This window comes from Elephas maximus, chromosome 11 (assembly GCF_024166365.1).
Source record: "Elephas maximus indicus isolate mEleMax1 chromosome 11, mEleMax1 primary haplotype, whole genome shotgun sequence".
Taxonomy (NCBI): Eukaryota; Metazoa; Chordata; class Mammalia; order Proboscidea; family Elephantidae; genus Elephas; species Elephas maximus.
In genome coordinates this window covers 27,322,853-27,340,684 of record NC_064829.1, presented here as the reverse complement: position 1 = coordinate 27,340,684, position 17,832 = coordinate 27,322,853, and the positions used below count along the sequence as shown (strand labels likewise).

At 39.1% G+C, this 17,832-nt stretch overlaps 2 protein-coding genes across 22 annotated transcripts in view; one reads left to right on the top strand and one right to left on the bottom strand.

The window, feature by feature from the left end:
- The window catches only part of ESCO1 (establishment of sister chromatid cohesion N-acetyltransferase 1), a 119,908-nt gene extending 114,577 nt beyond the window's left edge, over nucleotides 1-5,331 (top strand). For all 6 annotated transcript variants that reach the window (XM_049901942.1, XM_049901941.1, XM_049901940.1 and 3 more), the window contains one exon: nucleotides 4,176-5,331. In XM_049901942.1, coding sequence (XP_049757899.1) covers nucleotides 4,176-4,323 — 148 coding nt within the window. In that variant the 3' untranslated portion in view covers nucleotides 4,324-5,331. The remainder of the gene's footprint in view (nucleotides 1-4,175) is intronic.
- Nucleotides 5,332-7,061: 1,730 nt separating this feature from the next.
- Nucleotides 7,062-17,832, bottom strand: part of GREB1L (GREB1 like retinoic acid receptor coactivator) — a 335,431-nt gene continuing 324,660 nt past the window's right edge. For 13 of the 16 annotated variants that reach the window (XM_049901927.1, XM_049901919.1, XM_049901924.1 and 10 more), the window contains 6 exons: nucleotides 17,372-17,537; nucleotides 16,145-16,372; nucleotides 14,863-15,004; nucleotides 13,884-14,084; nucleotides 11,958-12,096; nucleotides 7,062-10,846 (listed from right to left, as the gene is read on the bottom strand). In XM_049901927.1, coding sequence (XP_049757884.1) covers nucleotides 10,683-10,846; nucleotides 11,958-12,096; nucleotides 13,884-14,084; nucleotides 14,863-15,004; nucleotides 16,145-16,372; nucleotides 17,372-17,537 — 1,040 coding nt within the window. In that variant the 3' untranslated portion in view covers nucleotides 7,062-10,682. The remainder of the gene's footprint in view (nucleotides 10,847-11,957; nucleotides 12,097-13,883; nucleotides 14,085-14,862; nucleotides 15,005-16,144; nucleotides 16,373-17,371; nucleotides 17,538-17,832) is intronic. The other 3 variants (XM_049901929.1, XM_049901930.1, XM_049901932.1) reach the window with 1 other exon arrangement.

Here is a 17,832-nt window from a genome sequence, read left to right as displayed (position 1 = left end):
TAAGGTCAAGTTGGTTGATTGTGGCATTTAGATCTTGTGTGTCTTTATTGAGCTTCTTTCTGGATGTCCTGTCCTTCACCAAAAGAGGTGTGTTGAAGTCTCCTAGTACAATTGTGGAGCTGTCTATCTCACTTATCAATGCTGTTTGAGTTTTTTTTTGTACATCTTCCAGCCCTGTCATTGGGTGCATTAATATTTAATATGGTTATATCCTCCTGGTATATTGTCCCTTTAATCATTATATAGTGTCCTTCCTTATCCTTTTGGTAGATTTAACTTTTAACATCTGTTTTGACCAAAATTAATATTGCCACTCACGGTCATATTGAATTGTTGTTTGCTTGTTATATTTTTTTCTATCCTTTGAGTTTTAGTTTGTGTGTCTCTAAGTCTAAGGTGTGTCTCTTGTAGGCAGCATATAGACGGATCTTGTTTTTCATCCATTCTGCCAGTCTCTGTTGCTTTATTGGTGTATTTAGTCCATTTACATTTAGTGTAATGATGGATAGGTGTGAGTTTAGTGCTGTTATTTTGATGTCTTTTTTTCTGTGTTGTTGACAGATTGTTATTTCCCACTTAATTTTGTGTGGTGAGCAGTTTATCTTTACAATCTGTCTTTCTCTTCTTCATTGTTGTTGATTTTGTTTCTGCTGAGTCCCTATTTCTTTCTTGTATTTTATTTTGATGTGTAGGATAGTTAGTCTCCTTTGTGGCTACCTTAATATTTACCCTTGTTTTTTCTAAGTTTAAACCTAACTTTATTTCTCTATATCGCCTTGTCTTCCTCTCTGTATGAAAGATCTATGATTACATTTCTTAGTGCTTTTTATTGTTTTAATGTTGTCTTCTTTTACATAATGACATCGCTGTTTCCCTATTTTGAGCGTTTTTTTAATCTTGATTCATTTTTGTGATTTCTCTATCTGGGTTGACATCTCATTGCTCTGTCCAGTGTTCTAGTCTTGGACTGATACCTGATATTATTGATTTTCTAAGCAAAGAACTCCCTATTTTCTTGTAGTTTTGGTTTTTTACAAATTCCCTAAACTTCTTTTTATCTGGAAATGTCCTAATTTCACCTTCATATTTGAGAGACAGTTTTGCTGGGCATATGATTCTTGGTTGGCCATATTTTTCCTTCAACGCTTTATATAAGTCATCCCATTCATTGCCTTCTTACCTGCATGGTTTCTTCCGAGTAGTCCGAACTTGTTCTTATTGACTGTCCTTTGTGGGTGACTTTTCGTGTATCCATAGCCGCTCTTAAAATTCTCTCATTATCTTTGGTTTTGGCAAGTTTGATTATAATATGTCTTGGTGACTTTAAAATCTATCTTATGTGGTGTTTGATGAGCATCTTGGATTGATATCTTCTCATCTTTCATGATATCAGGGAAGTTTTCTGATAAGAAATCTTCAACAATTTTCTCTGTTATTTTTTGTTATCCCTCCCTGTTCTGGTACTTCAGTCACTTGTAGGTACTTCTCTTGATAGAGTCCCACGGGATTCTTGAGGTGTCTTCATTTTTTAAAATTCTTTTATGTGATTTTTCAAGTATATTGGTGCCAAGTGCTTTATCTTCAAGGTCACCAATTCTGCCTTCCACTTGCTTGACTGTGCTCCTCTGACTTTCTGTTGAGTTGTCTAATTCCGTATTTTTATTGTTAATCTTCTGAATTTCTGATTGCCATCTCTGTATGGATTCTTGCAGCTTATTGAATTGTTCATTATGTTTTTGAATAACCTTTTCAATTTCTTCAACTGTTTTATCTGTATGTTCCTTCGCTTGTTCTGCATATTGCCGGATCTCCTTTCTGTATATTAATGTTTTGAATTCTGCTTCTTGTAATTCCAGGAAGGCACCTTCATCCAGAAGATCCTTTGATTCTCTGTTTTGAGAGGTTGTTGAAGCGATCATGGTCTGTTTCTTTATGTGGCTTGATATTGACTGTTGTCTCCAAGCCATCTATAAGTTATTGTATTAGTTTATGTATGCTTACTGTATCCTAGTTCCTTGCTTTGTTTTGTTTTGATATGCCCAGATAGGTTGCTTGAGGGAGCTAGCTTGATTATTTTCGCCTTTGGAGCTCTGACGTCCTATCACCAGGTGGCTAGAGCTGTTATCAGGTATATCAGTCTAGGAGTCCATTCACTTTTCTTGTATGGATTCATTTCAGGTGTCCAGGTACTGGTCATCAAGTGTGTGGTACAGGTTCTGTCCTACAGTTTTAGAGGGGCAGGGATATTTTGTGTTGGTACCAGTGTCTGGTTGCATCAGGGTGTCACACTCTGAACAGGGCAAGGGGCTGAGAATCATCCCCTGAGTGTCTCTGAGGAAAGCATGTCCCTGTTTCCTAGAGCGTACGGATGGGTGGGCTCTGTAGATGGACCGTGGGCACCCAATGCTTTCAGTTTTAAGGACTGGGAGGTACCAGTTATCCTTGGACCCCTGTCACGGGTGGCTGGGTGACCTAAGTGGAGCCACCAGTCCTTAGACCCCTGATGTTGGTAGGTGAGGACCCTGTATAATAGGCAAAGCGGTGTCAAATATCAAACACCCACCTCTACACCGCACAGCTTAAACAGTTGCAGTCTGCCAGCAAGGGCATATTCTCCTGAAAGAGGCCCACACAGGTCCATGCTGGGGTGAAAGGTATTTAAAGTCCACGAACCATTTATGCCTGGACAGGAGCCGCTTCTGTCCTGAGCTCCCCAGGTCAATGGAGATGGCAAATTATCTTTTCCCCCTATTGTGAATTTATTCCTTCTCCAAGTTTGGGAGCATGGCTCGGGGCACTCAAATGGGCCAATCTCAGGTCCAAGGAAATGAACAGCCAGTGAAGCCGGCTTGGGGGTTGGGGGGCATGGTAAAATATATGCAAGTACTTAGCTTTTGCCAAGAGCGCCGGTCTCCTCTGGTTCTGGAGGTGTGAGTAGGCTGTGCAGCTGGCTGCTTCTCCCTGAGGAAACTGCGGCCGAACACTACTACCAGCCCACTGCAGCTGTGCCTGGAATGGTGCCTGAGGGATCCCAGTGATTAAGGTCTGGCAGTTCTCTCTGCTTCTGAACCGTCTCTTTCTCCCCTTGCCTCTTAGACCGTTTTCTGACTTTGCCTTTGATGTTCTGGGCTCCTAGCTTATCGTAAATAAAATCATTTCACTTGATTTTTCTCGTCTTTGTTGTAAGAGGATCACTGGAAGCATCTGGCTATTGTGCCGTCTTGGCCCCGCCTCCAAGTTATATAACTTAGTTCTTGTTTTTGAAGATTCTTTTGGCTGTTCCGTATTGTTCCTTGTGTTTGGATATGAATTTTAGAATCAGCTTTTCAGTTACCACAAAGAAGCCAGCTATAAATTAATTTAGAGAGTATTGCCGACTTAACAATATTAAGTCTTCTGATCCATAAATGTGGGATGTCTTTTCATTCATTTAGGTCTTCTTTTCTTTCAACCATCTTTTATAACTTCAGTGTAGAAGTCTTACACTTCTTTTGTTAAATATATTCCTTGGTATTTTTTCTTTTTGATGCTATTTTAAATGGAATTATTATAGTTGTAATTTAATTAATTTTTGAATTATTTCTTGTGTTACAGAAATACAATTGCTTTTAGATAATTGATCTTGTGTCCTGCAACTTTGCTGTACTTGTTTATTCTAATAGTTTCTTAGGGGGAGTTCCATAGTATTTTCTATACATAAGATCATGTTACTTGCAGAAAGATAGTTTTACTTCTTCCTTTCCAAGCTAGGTGTTTTTTTACTTCTTTTCCTTGTCTAATTGCCTTGGCTAGAACCTTCAGTACAATGTTGAATAGACATGACAAGAGCAGACATCCTGGTCTTGTTCTTCATCGTAAGGGGGAAATATTTAGTCCTTCACCATTAACACTGATTAGTTGAGAAAATCCTATTAGCTAGAGAAAATTCTATTCCTGGTTGTTGAGTATTTTCATCATGAAAAGATGTGTGAATGCTTGTTTTTATAAAAAAATCTTATTTCAAAATATTAATATTTTAGATTATTTTCAATATTTGTAGAACATACATTACCTAAGAAGTCCTTCTAGTCAAATTGTATTTGATACATTTTTGTGATTTTAATAATTAGAAATAATATTTATTTGCTTTCTTTTTCCACATTTTCCTTCCCCTCCCCACCCTCTTTTTTTAATAGGAGTAACTTTATATATGGCTCATATTTGAGTAAAGAAGAAATTGCTTTCTCAGATCCTACTCCTGATGGAAAACTGTTTGCAACACAGTACTGTGGCACTGGTCAGTTTCTGGTATATAATTTTATTAATGGACAGAAAAGCACCTAAAACAAATTCTTGCCTACAGTGTTAGAAGACATCTACTGAAGAGAATGGATTGGTTGCTGACTTTAACCAGGATCAAGGGCCATTTTTATTACAATGAACTCAGGACTGGCAACAACCATAAGGTTGTTCCATTTTCATAAAATTGGAAACAATGCAGTAAGAGCTTATTATTGTTTTGTTTTTTAAAGAAGATATTTTATTATCTTTTACAGAAATTTATGATTGATGTATTTTATCTATAGTTATTTAGACATGTTTACATGCAGCAGATAACTGTTCATAGTGGACTGAAAACTAATGCAAGGACTATATGGTCTCAGTGATAAGTATATTTTGAAGTTCTTAAGATGGAACTATACCAGTGTAGCTTGGTACTGTATTTTTTATATTGATCTGCTGATACCAGTTATAGGTTTCAAGATTGTATTTTCACAGAGCAGAAACCAATGTTTTTGGGTTGTTACATAAGGAGGGTGCAATATTAATTTGTGAAAGACCTGAGGTATACTTTGACAGAACCCCCACAGAAAACGGACACTCCAAACAGGATGACTTCAGAATATTGAGCTTTTCCCTCCATTTAGCTCTTTCCTGTCCTTAATGACAGGTAGAAGTGGAAAGTGGTAAAGATTTGAGGCTTTCCTTCCTGGAGAGCTAGCAATGACTAGAAGTGGTAAGGGCATCCCTAAAGTTCATTATTCTTTCATTCTGGTTCCACTTTTTTTTAAATAAATGGCAACTGGGTTCACTTAGGCTGTTAACAAATCCCAGAGAGGTTTATAAAAACCTATGGAATAGTTGCAAGGTAAACATGGATTACTTGGTATCTGCTTTGTTATTCTTTAGAAATACTGCACTGAGTATATGCCCTCATTACTGGACTTCATTTTGATACTTGTCTATCCTTCATAATGCCCTCTACTTTTAAAGGGTTTATATGTTGAAAAACTGCTGTGGCCTTTTATGATCTGTATATAATGTAGAATAAAGTAATAAAATACTTGATAGCTTTTTCTACGTGATACATGTACTAAGATAATGGTGTGGAAAGTATGTGTTGTCATTTGTGCTTTTTTAGGGAGCTCCTTAGGTTTGACACCTTGAAATATGATTATAGCACTGGTTTCTTGATAGTTTTCACCAGCTTTGTTTTAGGTAATTGAGTAGATTAATTTACTAAGAAGTGAATACAGGAGAATTAGGTTGGAAGGGCTGGGTGGGGAAGGATGAGCTCACAATCATTTAAGAATCTCAAAAAAGAGTAACTGAGATGGCATGGTGCAAAGTAAGAGAACCAGAAGAGAGTGGTTAGAAACCAAAGGAAGAATTCTAAGAACAAAAGAATGCTCAACACTGTCACACCACAACTGAAGACTAAAGAGATTCCAAGTGACGTTAGAAAAAGAGCAGTTTCTACAGAGTGGTAGAGGCAGCAGCAGACACAGTGAGTATACACTAATGACTACAGTCACACTTCAAAAGAGGTTGCTTATATAATTGCTGATTATATAAAGGTGTCTATACATTTTTTGTCAGCTGTCCTCAAAGAGTTGTTAGTTTATTTAAAAAATGTCTAGTATATATAGATGTTATAGGGACCACAGGTGTAGACAGGAACCATGAGATTTTATGGGGAATTCAATGAATTCAGTGATGATTAAAACAGAGATGGCCCTGTCTGCATGGACATATAGTGGTTTTAGTTTATTTTGCAATAGTTTTAAAAATATTTTATTTTGCAAGTTCATAATATGTAAGAGTGAACTTGGTGTATCTACTAAAAGCATGACTATTGTAAGGACAGTCTGTCACTATAGCAGACATGCTGTGGTATTTTGTTTTTGCCTACAGGCTATGATTGCCAACCTTCTGGATAGGAACACAGCCATATTCTTGCCTAGCATATCCCACCAAGGATTAAGATTGCTGAGGTGATTCTTACACACACATCTACTCATTCTCATGGCTCCTGGGCCTTCTGACAGAAAAAAGGAAAGTTCTGTCTTATAAGAACCCCTAACCCTCCCACCCATCCCACCCCCAATAAAAACAAAGTACATTGTATTCTTTATAGAATGGAGAGGTGGTCAGAAAACCACTTACTGCTGTTGTTTTTCTCTCCATCTGTTGTCGGTCACTGAAGTAAATTGTCAGTACTTGACAGTTAAGAGCACAGTGAATTTATTGTGTGAATGGCTGTTTTGTCTACCTCAGAGGCCTTTCCTGAAATTGTCTTTAGTGATGGGTATCTTAGTGAAGCCATGATTTCAGTGTTACACAGTGTTCTTCTGGACCCAGTGGAAGCTGTAGGGCCGGTTTCCATGACTAAAGAGAGAGTGGAGGATTGTTGGTTCCCTGGATGTTGCTCAGGTCTAGGAATGGACAGTAGTCATATTTTCACAGCTATTAGTCAAAAAAAAAAAAAAAAAAAATTTTTTTTTTTTTTCTAGTCTCTAGTCTTTCTAAGACAGCTGCTTTGGAATATATAGAGGAACACTGGCAGTCTCTTCTTTCCCCAGAATTGGTCATCATACATACAACTGTTTATTATCCCTCCTGAGGTAAAGGCCACGACCTCTGCCCTAGAAGCATGTTTTCATGGGGTCTATGTCGATTTCTGTTATCACTCTACATAATAGAACTGAGAGGCATTTTTCTGAGATAACAGTTATTTCTACACAAAAGTTGGTAAAATTGGTAGAGTTCAGAAATAAATGAGAAATTAACACCTTGTATCATAAAGTTCTGTGTCTTGACAAAGGCACCAAAGTGAGTGAGTTGCCATCTATAAAATATTGAGGATGTACTAATGAATATTGTTCATATCTCTTTAATCATTTCTGGGTCTGTCATCCATAATTATGTGGAAATCTGAAAATAGGCATGCTCTGTAGATATTTTGTGTGTATTTCCTTTGTATAAGCTACAGATTTGCATTCAACAAGTATTTAGCACTTCCTTGTACTGTTACACCAAGTTGATAATACCCTTCGATATAATGTACCCTTGACACATGGCCAGAGTCAGGGAGCTCGTTCTATTTTTTTTTACCACACTGGAAAGTTAAAGAAAATGAACTTTTTTGTGTGCGTGTGGGAGGGAATTTTAATACATTCACCAAATTAAATGAAAAGACAATAACATACTGTAGACACAACTTTTAAGACAATTTAAAATCATAAACAAAATGTGAGGTAGACTGACTAGTGAAATTCACCAGATTTTGGTTCAGAAAATTTTACAGTAATAAAGTAACACAGGTGCCCCATTTTCTAAAAACCACAAAAAGCAATTGCATAAATTACAGCCAGAAAAACTTGAATACAGTAGTTCTCATTCTAATGTTTAGTTTACATTCAGTATTAACCTGTGTGAACTGTCATACATGCCAAGATTCAACAGGTCTGTAGGTAAATTATGCTGGCCTATTTAATACATTCATACCACATCAATGTTCTAAGGGATGGCAAGGCTTAAAGCTGAACACACCAAGATGTATATTAACAAATCATGGTGTCCTGTACTTGTGCAATTTTATCCTTAAGGGGAAAGGATCGAACATTCTCTGAAGAATTAAACTGATAAGGTGATTTTAAAAGATCCAAGCCTTAGTAAGATAGAACTTGAGAAGAATAGGCAGGCCATTTTGACTTTCTCCATCTTTGGGCTGATGGTCTGATTTTGGCTTTTATTCTGGCATTTCTCTTCCACAGAGTTAAATAGTACTTAAAATCCAAATGATTATGATCTCTTCAGACTGCAGCCCTAACTAATGTGGAGTACTTGCATGTAAAATAACTACTTTAAAAATATTCTTTAGACTATGAAGTCATAAAGCCAGAAGAAACCCTGAGAGGCCATCTGCCCCCGGTAAAACTGTTTTAGAATTATTTCAAGTATTTTATTTGCCCTATATAGTAAAAGTTATTGGAATATTGCACGAATAATGGATTACTTGATATGGTCCGCATAGGCCCTTCCAACAAAACAGGAACAACTGAAATTGAAATGCATTCATATCTAAACCAACTTGCTTCAAAACGTACCTCTTTGCCAAAAATTCTGCTGTTCTAAAATTAAGGAGTATTTTTAAAGCGTATATATAAGGCAGGTCTTCTTTGAAGGATAATCATAAATGGAGTTGAAAGGAATTGTTCATTTCAAAATACATTTAAAGCATCATAATTGGCTATACTAAAATCAAGAGATCTGCAAGCCATTTTCAGTCTTTTCACTAGCTGTAAACTCCTTACCACAAGATAATAAAGCTGGTTAATTAACACTATTTGTTCTAAGTAAATGCAGGCTTAGTAGGGCCTTCTCAGTAGTTGCAGGTCATGAACAAGACGCAGATTCAAGTAAAAATAACCATTTTAAGAAAGGATAAAGTGGGGCTAATGAAAAAGATCCCAGAGGGTTGTTATGACGAGAACTGAAGTAAATTTAAGAGTAAACATCCAGTAGACTGTTTGTTCTAGAATATTTTTTAAATCTATTTGTGATTGAACTATACAGTGAGAATGCTGTAGGAATGTATGTTTTCCACTGTTGACACTGGACAAATTACCAGTTGCTGATTCTGACTCATATCAACCCCATGTGTGTCAAGAGTAGAACTGTGCCTCATAGGGTTTTCAGTGGCTGAGTTTTTGGAAGTATATTGCCAGGCCTTTTCTTCTGAGGCTGCTCTAGGTAGACTCGAACCTGTAACCTCAGTTAGCAGCCATGCACATCAACTGTTTGCACCACCCACGGATCCACTGGGCAAATAAAACCCAGCTGCCAGTTCCAGTTCATGGCTATCCCAGGTGTGTCAGAGTAGAACTGTGCTCCGTACAGTTTTCAACGGCAGCTTTTTGGGAAGCAGATCAAGAAACCTTTCTTCTGAGGCGCCTCTGCGTGGACTTGGGCTGCCAGCGTTTTAGTTAGCAGCCAAAGGTTAACTCTGCACCACTCGAGGGGTCCACTGGACAAAGAGCCCCTCTGTTAACATTGGCGGTTCAGTGGTAGAATTCCTGCCTTCTATGCAGAAGACCCAGGTTCAGTTCCCAGCCAGCGCACCTCATGCCCGTCTGTCAGTTGAGGCTTTCATGTTGCTATGATGCTCACAAGGTTTCAGTGTAACTTCCAGACTAAGACAGATGAGGAAGAAGGGCCTGGCGATCTACTTCTGAACATCACCCAGTGAAAAGCCTACGGATCACAGTGGTCCAGTCTGCAACCGATCATGGGGATTGCGAAGGATAAAGCAGTGTTTAGTTCCATTGTGCACGGGGTTGCCGTTCAGTCGGGGGCTGATTCAGCAGCAGCTGAGAACAATTTTAATGAGTTAAAAAGGCTAGTGGATTAAGTAAAAACAGCTCTCTCCTTTTTATGGCCCTATTTCCTGGTTCCCATTTCAGCAATTTCTGTGTTCCTTTTAGTATAAGGCAGCTAATACTCAGTGTACCTTTTAAAGGAAGCTTTGCGTGAGTCCTTGAGAGGAAACAAAGTAGTTCCACTCCACATAAAACCCCAACCTGACAGTCCTGTTTGCTAGTTAGTTGCTGCAGGTAACTTCGGACATTTCTCAGTTGGCTCAGCTACTTGGTAATCAGGTTCTAGTCCACATTCCAGTAGACATGGTGTGCCAAAATTGGAAACATTTTAAAAGACGAGGAAAAGCAAAGGTATTAAACTAGGGCAAGCTGCATAAACGCACATGAGGCCTGCTCTGCATTTACTGATGTTTGTTCAGTTTAAATAGTAAACTTTTAACTCCTGTGGAAATTTTGCCCAAAGTTTCAATACATATAAGATTATAAATCTTAAACTAACACTGCACAGAGAAAGACAAAGCTACTTCATTTAAATACAAATATCTTCTACATTCTATCATTTCAGACCCCTGAGTAATACTGTACCAAGGTACAGATCTGAAGAGTAACTGAGGATTCAAACCTCAAATGTTAATCTTCGATTAATTCCACACCAGCGGTGTGAGTCTCCTGTAACACATTCAGGCTAGCTAACTCTGAAAGTCAGTTTTCCCCCAACAGTGTAGTAGAAAAAACAATGCAAATGCCATCTTAATTCTCCAAAGTCTACCTCTTCAGGATCCTGTGGGCAGACCACGTCCTAAGTAACTGCGTAACTGCCTTGGGTGGAGTTTGCCTGAATTCAAGGTCCTGTAATTGGAACTGAAGGAGAGTGATGCCCCAAAGACCTGGGTCAGACTGGGGGGTTCTTTGGAGAATAGACAAATATGTTGCACTTTGCTCCACAGTGATTGTACTTTAAAGAAAAAAAAATCCCAAATAATTGTTTCTGCCCCACCCCACCTAGGCATCCCTTTGCTCTTTTGTTCTCCTCGAGAAAGCTCATACATGTCGTCCAGTAAGAAAGTAGAGAGGCTTGTCATCACTGCTGTTAGCAGTCTGAAACTCGTCCCGGAGGCGGAACTGCCACTCGTCTTCTAGCTCCAAGCGGACAATTGTTTGGCGTAAGGAGCTTCTGTCTTGGCAGATGACACACAGGGTAGCACCTTCAGAAAAAAAGTCAGAAAGATATCTTTTATTGACATTATTAGATTGAGAATGAAATCAAACAACTTTACCACCACTCTTTGATTATATCACCTATGCTAACACATGTGAACCAACATGTAGGTAAATAATCTTTCAAAATTGTTAATTTTATTATTTGAGTAAGTAGTATTACAGATTTAAAAGTTTAAAAAAGTGTAAAGTGAAAAATCTCCCAGCCGCACAGCCACTCCCCCATGGCACCACCATTATGTTTCGTGTATGTCCCTCTTGGCCAGGGTTTCTCAACCTTGGCACTACTGGATTGATCATTCTTCGCTGGGGCGGGGCTGGCGGGGGGTTCTGTCCTGTGCCTTGTAGGATGTTTAGCAGCATCTCTGGCTTCTACTCACTGGGTGGTAGTAGCCCCCAGTTTCGTCAACAAAAATGTGTCCAGACATTGCAAAATGTCCTCAGGGGGCAAAACTGCCCCTGGTTGAGAACCACTGCTCCAGAGGTGCTTTATACACATAGAAGTAAATATACAATTTCCCCTCTTCTCATAAAAATGTTAGCATGCTGTACACAATATTCTGAACTTCCTTTTTTCCACTGACATTGAAGGTCATCTTGTGAAGATTATTTGTGGTGCTTAATCTGCAGTTTGTTCTTAGGCAAATCTAACTGTGCATACCTATTGAAGCAACTTCATCATTTGCACCATAATCTTAACTAAAGGCTTATGTCCCTTGTACAAATGTGATGTAGTTGATTTCTGACTGAGGCAATATGTTATAGAATATATAGTTGTATAGGTAGACTTATTAACTTGATTTTTATTCAAACTAGAATATATGAGAAGCATTACATGATTCTCTTCTTAATAGTGGCAGAAGCCTATTTAAAATGGTCACAAATCCGGCTATTTATCTGCATTTGCAGTCTTAGGATAACAATGACTTGATCCTTTTTTTTTTTTAAGTTAAAAAAATCAGCGGCCCTGGCTTAAAAGAAGGTATTGAATTTATTGGCAAAAATTAATGTTAAAGTAATTTGTTATATCTTTCATCTCCATATTTTGTCCAGTGGGAACCAAGAGCATTCACAAGTTAGATTCTATAGTTAATTTACCTTTTAGAAACTTAAATTTCTTAAGAAGATCAGCACCTACGAAAGAGTCACAGAGGTACAAGAGGAGTCCACTGAAAGACACCCCTTCACAACTGACATTGCTGGAGTGGGGTCTGGAGCTAACGTAGCATACGGCCACCTGAAATCAGCAAGCAGAAATAGCATTTTCATTTCACAAGCAACCATAACATCTGCACTTTAGCTGAATGAGCCAGTTACCTTCCTTTTTAATTTATCTATTTCAGGGTAAGGTAAAGGAGATGATTTTCTTAAGTGTTACATGACATTGGCTGGTTGTTTACTCAAGCATTGTACCTCTTATTTAGTGTGCCAACTTATAATTTGTTAATGAGAGAAATTAGAAACAAGCCCCTTCACCTGAGTCTTTAAAAAAAAACAAAAAACAAAACTGCCTTCCACAAAAAGGCATACTTAAGATAAATGCTTAGATCATCATTTTTAATCACCTTTTCATTTAGATATACTTAAAATTTTCAACTGGATAGAAGCTCAAAACAGTGCATGACTAAATTTTTAGCTCTAAATGGCTTCTGTGTACAGAAGGTAACTTCACGAAAATTACAAGGAAGTGAACAAAATAGTTGGGAGACCTTGAGAGTTAGAATATGGGCCAGACTGCCTGTGCGCAAACACTGGTTCCTCCATTTAGTGGCTGTATGACACTGAGCAGTGTACTTCATTTCACTATACCTCAGTTTCCTCATCTGTAGAGACAACATTCACAGTTTCACGGGCCTGTTTTGTGAATTAAATAATTTAGTGTAAAGCAGTTATAAGCATTCACTAAGTATTGGCTGCTGTTAGTACTGGTATTGAGATTGTGTGGTCTAAAAAAAAAAAAATTTTTTTTTTTTTTTTATATCAAGAGCCCTGGCCTCGGCTAGGGGTGTTGAGAAACCTGGGTTAGACACGTATGTAACTTACATATATACCATAAATGGTATTATTATATCTGATAGTTTCTTAAAATTCCTTCTACCTCTAAAATTCTACAATTCATGGTCCAGCCCACAGTGTAGACTATTGAAAATAAAAATGAGAATGTAAAATGCTTATGCTGTTGGATTTTAAAAATGAGGTTCCAAAATTAAATATAGTTGGATTTCGTTGTTAAAAAGGTATGTGTGCGGGTGTTGATACATGTAAAGAAAAAGGTGGAAGCAATGTAGTATACCAGTGTAGTACCTCCTGTTACAAAGGATCTGATTTTCTTTTTTATACCTTTTCTTTATTTTTGAAAATCCTTTACAAGGAAAATATATAACTTCACTGAATAGAATAAAATAAAATAGAATTAAAAACAAGACAAAACTCATAATCCTAACGGAAAGCTTAGTGGCAAAAGCCCTTTAGTCTTAAGGGCCATCAGTAATCAGAAGCCTGTAGGTGCAACTGGCAATTTAAAAAAAAAAAAAATCCTAAACTGGTGAAGAACTGGACAGAAAGAAGCAGGGGATAAAGAATGAGAAATAAGGAAATGGTGGAAAAGAAGAGGGGAAAGTGACAGCTATAGGTCTCAAATGTAATTCTGTACCATTTAGCATCATTGAGCTCTTAATGTGCCTGAAACATAAGACATTGTGTACCCTTGAAGCAGTCACAGTCTTGTGGAGAAACATCATCACATAGTTACAGTCTGATAAATGTTCTGAGAGGTAGGAGCTACGACAGGCCATTAAGGTAGGTTTCTCAGAGGAGCAGACATCTGAGCTAAGCTATGAGTGTACACTGGCTGGTTTTTTAGAAGTGAAATAGGTCTGAAAGGGACAATTGAAATCAATTTTGCATGAGGCTTTGCATAGGGAGTATGTCACAGGCTCCTTTTTGTCACCATGTTAAGCTTTCCAACAGGAGCTAAAATGGGACAGAAATGGATGGAAGCTGGTACAGTCCTTCCCCTCTTACCTCGGGTCCAATGTTCAGGTAGCAGTCAATGGCCAACACAGGACTCTTGAAGTTACGGATGGCTTTGGGGAAGAGTTTGTGTGAGGCATGCTGAAGGAACTTCTCCAGGAGAAACTGTGCAGGAGCTGCCAGTAGAGTGTGTTCGCTGTCTGGAGCGCAGACATACTGAAGGGGCAAGATGGGTGCTATGGTCTCTGATACCTGGAATCAGAGCCGAGATTATCACTGGAAAACCTGTCACTGGATGAAACAGGCAAGGCAGCGCCGCACTTCATCCTAACAAAACAGTGTCAGATGCTGGCTTCAGATGTAAGTCTGCCATTTTTGGGTCCTGAGAATTTCTTTTTTTTCTTGGGCATAGTAAAATAGGATTTAATATAAGTTATACACAGCAAGAGCAGGAGAAAATGGAAAAGTAGGCTTCTTTGCAAGTTACTGCATTTAGCAAGTACATTGTGAGGTCCAACAGGAAACCTTTCACCATGCTGATGAGTGTATGGGTTAAATCCTATCCTATCACAACTAAAAAAGGGGGAAAGAAGTTTCTAAACTCCATTGGCTAGTCCACAAGTTGTAAATGATGAGATAGCCTTTAAAGAGAGAGGGGTAGGCCGATGGAATTCATTCTTAACAAATTTTGATCTGCATTATTCTCTAAAAAAATCTGGCAGAGGACCCAAGCAAACATCTTGATTTACATTTTCTGTCATGTATTACATTTAAAGATTGTAAAAATGTAAAGTTTACCATCTTGAAACTAAAGCGTTGATGGAGTTAAGCCTTAAATCTAAAGCAACTAGCGAAGGAAATGGGACTTTGCAAATCTGCCAGTAATAAACAACTCCTTTGTCTTGCTTCACTTTCCAGTCAAGTGGAAAGCACGTAATACAACAAGAACTAAAACACCTAATAAACAAAGATATTAATAAGAAATCATTGTGCTCATTTTCAACAGTAGAACCACGCTTGTAAAGCTTACCATGATCTTTGGTTTTATGACAAAGTCCCTTTGCCCTCCAACTTGGACGTGTTTCTTCATGAGACTGAAGTTATTAAAACGGCAGATCAGCAGGCCACTACTGTTTGTTCTCAAGTTAAAGTCAACATCTTCACAGAAGTACCTAAATGATATAACAATAGGTTTCTTTGGCTGCCTGTCACATCTCAACCGTAATAATTACACACACAGAATGGTGTGGCAGATGTTACGAGATGGAAGTGATTTTTCTCTAGTCCAATTAAACATACCACTAGCATGTCTTCAACCTTGCCTTCTTTGAGCTGGGCCACTTAACACAGACCCGGGAAAACCCCCAATTTGGGCGTTACATCCATTAAGGAAAGGAGGAAGTTAGGTGATTTTTGTCCCAGATATTCTTAATTCCACAGGGTTTTAGGCATTCTAGAACTGAAATAGGACTGCACATCCTAAATACTCTTGCAGGAAAGGGGTAGGGAGGTGCTCCCAGTTTTAAAATCCAGGCTTCCAACAGGATAAAGCACCTGCCAGATTTAAAAGGAAGTGAAAGCAGCTGCTATACTAATAGCTATGGTTGGGAGCTGACTTAGGGGCTTGACCATCCCTGGTACCTTCCTTGGCCCTCTCAGATTTTCCAGGCACTTGGATGTAATTTATCCTCGAGACAAGGCCAGGACAGCTTGCTTATCCCACCTGCTGGCTTTTCCCTGTAGGATCCAGATCTCTGGGTCTACTTACACTTGGGGAAATGGACTTCTGAGTGTGGGACGTGGGTTTAGTCTTGCATGTTTATGTGTCTACACATTGATTTGTGTTGATTCAACAGTTTTTGTGCCTGTTTTAGTTCTTGTTGAATAATGAGATGGTTAAATACGTTTTCTAAGCATGTTACTTTGTGACCCCCTATTCTTAAAGGTCTAGGTCAGTTTGAAGGGTGATGAAGGGATGCTTTCGGGCTTGTGATTCCCCCCTTTTTCCTTGTCCATATAAAGAATTTCTTAGCTTTTCAATTAAAGACACATAGAAGTAACACTGCACACGCTAGAGATGAACAGAAATAATGAGAAACAATGCCAAGGTTGTTTCACATTAGAAGAGACAAAGTGTACCTCCCGCACAGGCTTTAACTCTCTTGAAAAGAAACAGTCTGTCAATTTGACAGTATGAACAAATGGGACCCATACCTTTTTCGTTTTGATACTTAGTACAGTCAAAGGCTAAGATGTGACTGAATAAAATCAGTGGATACCAGAATTACTTGTGTCCATTAGGTACGACTTACCTGTTGAAGTCATACTGCACATTCTGGGTCAAGTCTATGTTGAGGAGAATGAAGTCATGCACATGGCACCTAGAGAAGGGAGCCTTTAGGCTCTGAGAATTCAGCTTGCTGCTCCACTTCTGTATGCCCAGTATTGCGTAGTGGGAGATTTTTGGTGTGGCTTCAATATGCTGCAAAACACTCTTCAAGGACACATTCTTACTGGAAACTCCTGTTTCCATGGATGGGCTGTGAAAGAGAAAGTTAGGTTATGTAAGATGTCAATAAATATTACTGAAGAGAGAAGTGTTTAGGAAGGGCCAACACTGCTACTTTCAATGTACAGTACTAATATCTGTAAAAGACAAGCTGATTTCTCTGTACTGGCCTGAAATGGACATGTATGTCAAGTCCAGTTTTCACTGCTGCCTGTCACTGCAAACTTAAGGAAGGTACCTTTTAGGGCTGGGGCTTATCAACTTAAGGCAGAACAAGAAATCCAGCCCATGTTTCAAAGTGAATAATGAACTTGGAGTTACCGAAGAGAGGACAGAAGTACAGAAGTATATGCCCTGGTTCTGGGAATTATGGTATAATAAAGAATATTTGAAACTTCACCAGCTTCAAATCCACAGTAGAAACGAGGACACAAAATCACACTAGGGGCCTGGATATCATCTGGCACAGCATTCCAATTGGGGGTGCTGCTGACATTTTGAGGGCCATTCTTCATTGTGTAGGACTTTACCATGTTTAGCATTCCCTGGTCCTCAGGGGCTCTCCCCCCAGCCCCTAGCATTGTGACATCCCCAAATGCCTCCTAGGAGGGCAGCGCTGTCCCAGGATGAGAGCCTCTGATTCTGGCCCAACCATAATTTTACAGGTGATGGAACTGAGACAGACATGAACTGACTTTCCCTTTTCACTCAGACAGTTAAGAAGCAGGGCAGGAGGCTAGAACAGGTCTCCTGATTGAGATGTCAGTGCTTTTTCCAAATAAGCCAGTGTCTTTAGGTAAACGTTTCTATAGCTAACCAAAACCATGATGCAGAAATGGTCCAGGGGATCTGAAGTTATACTGAATGTCTGAACAATTCCTAAGGCACCAGAAAATGTACTAGTAAGGGTGGTCCCATGGAAGACTGGTACCCTCTGGAAAGCTATACTTAGCTGGAGCTAAGAGAAGTATCTTTTTCTCTACAGCATTGAGTCATATCTCCCCCAGAACTGCTCTGGAAGTACCACTACCTTGTCTGCTCTTGAACACTATGAATATTCCATAGGACACAGGAATCATCCATCACAACGATGAAAGGCCAGACACACTGGCGTTTAACTCCCAGCTCTTCGAGGCGGTTCCGCTCCAGTTCCAGGTTGTGATAGGACAGCTCCTTGATGAGGAACCTGGCGGCACCTGGAAGGCAACAGGACCATGGCCCCAGGTTTGGCCCAGGCTCCACCAACAGCCCACATTCTCTCCAGAGGCAAGTGAGTCGTGGAGATCACACTGCAGGAGTCAACTGAAGGCTTAGAGCTGTGGCTCTCAAACCTCAGTGCAGATAAGGATCACTGGGGACATGTGTTTAAATGTGAATTTCTGGAGCCAATCACCAGAGATTCAACTGAGAAAGTCTGGTGAGGGGCCAGAAACCAGAGATGTCTTTGATGATGCAGGGAGTACTGCAAGAATCCAGTTTCCCTGATACAAC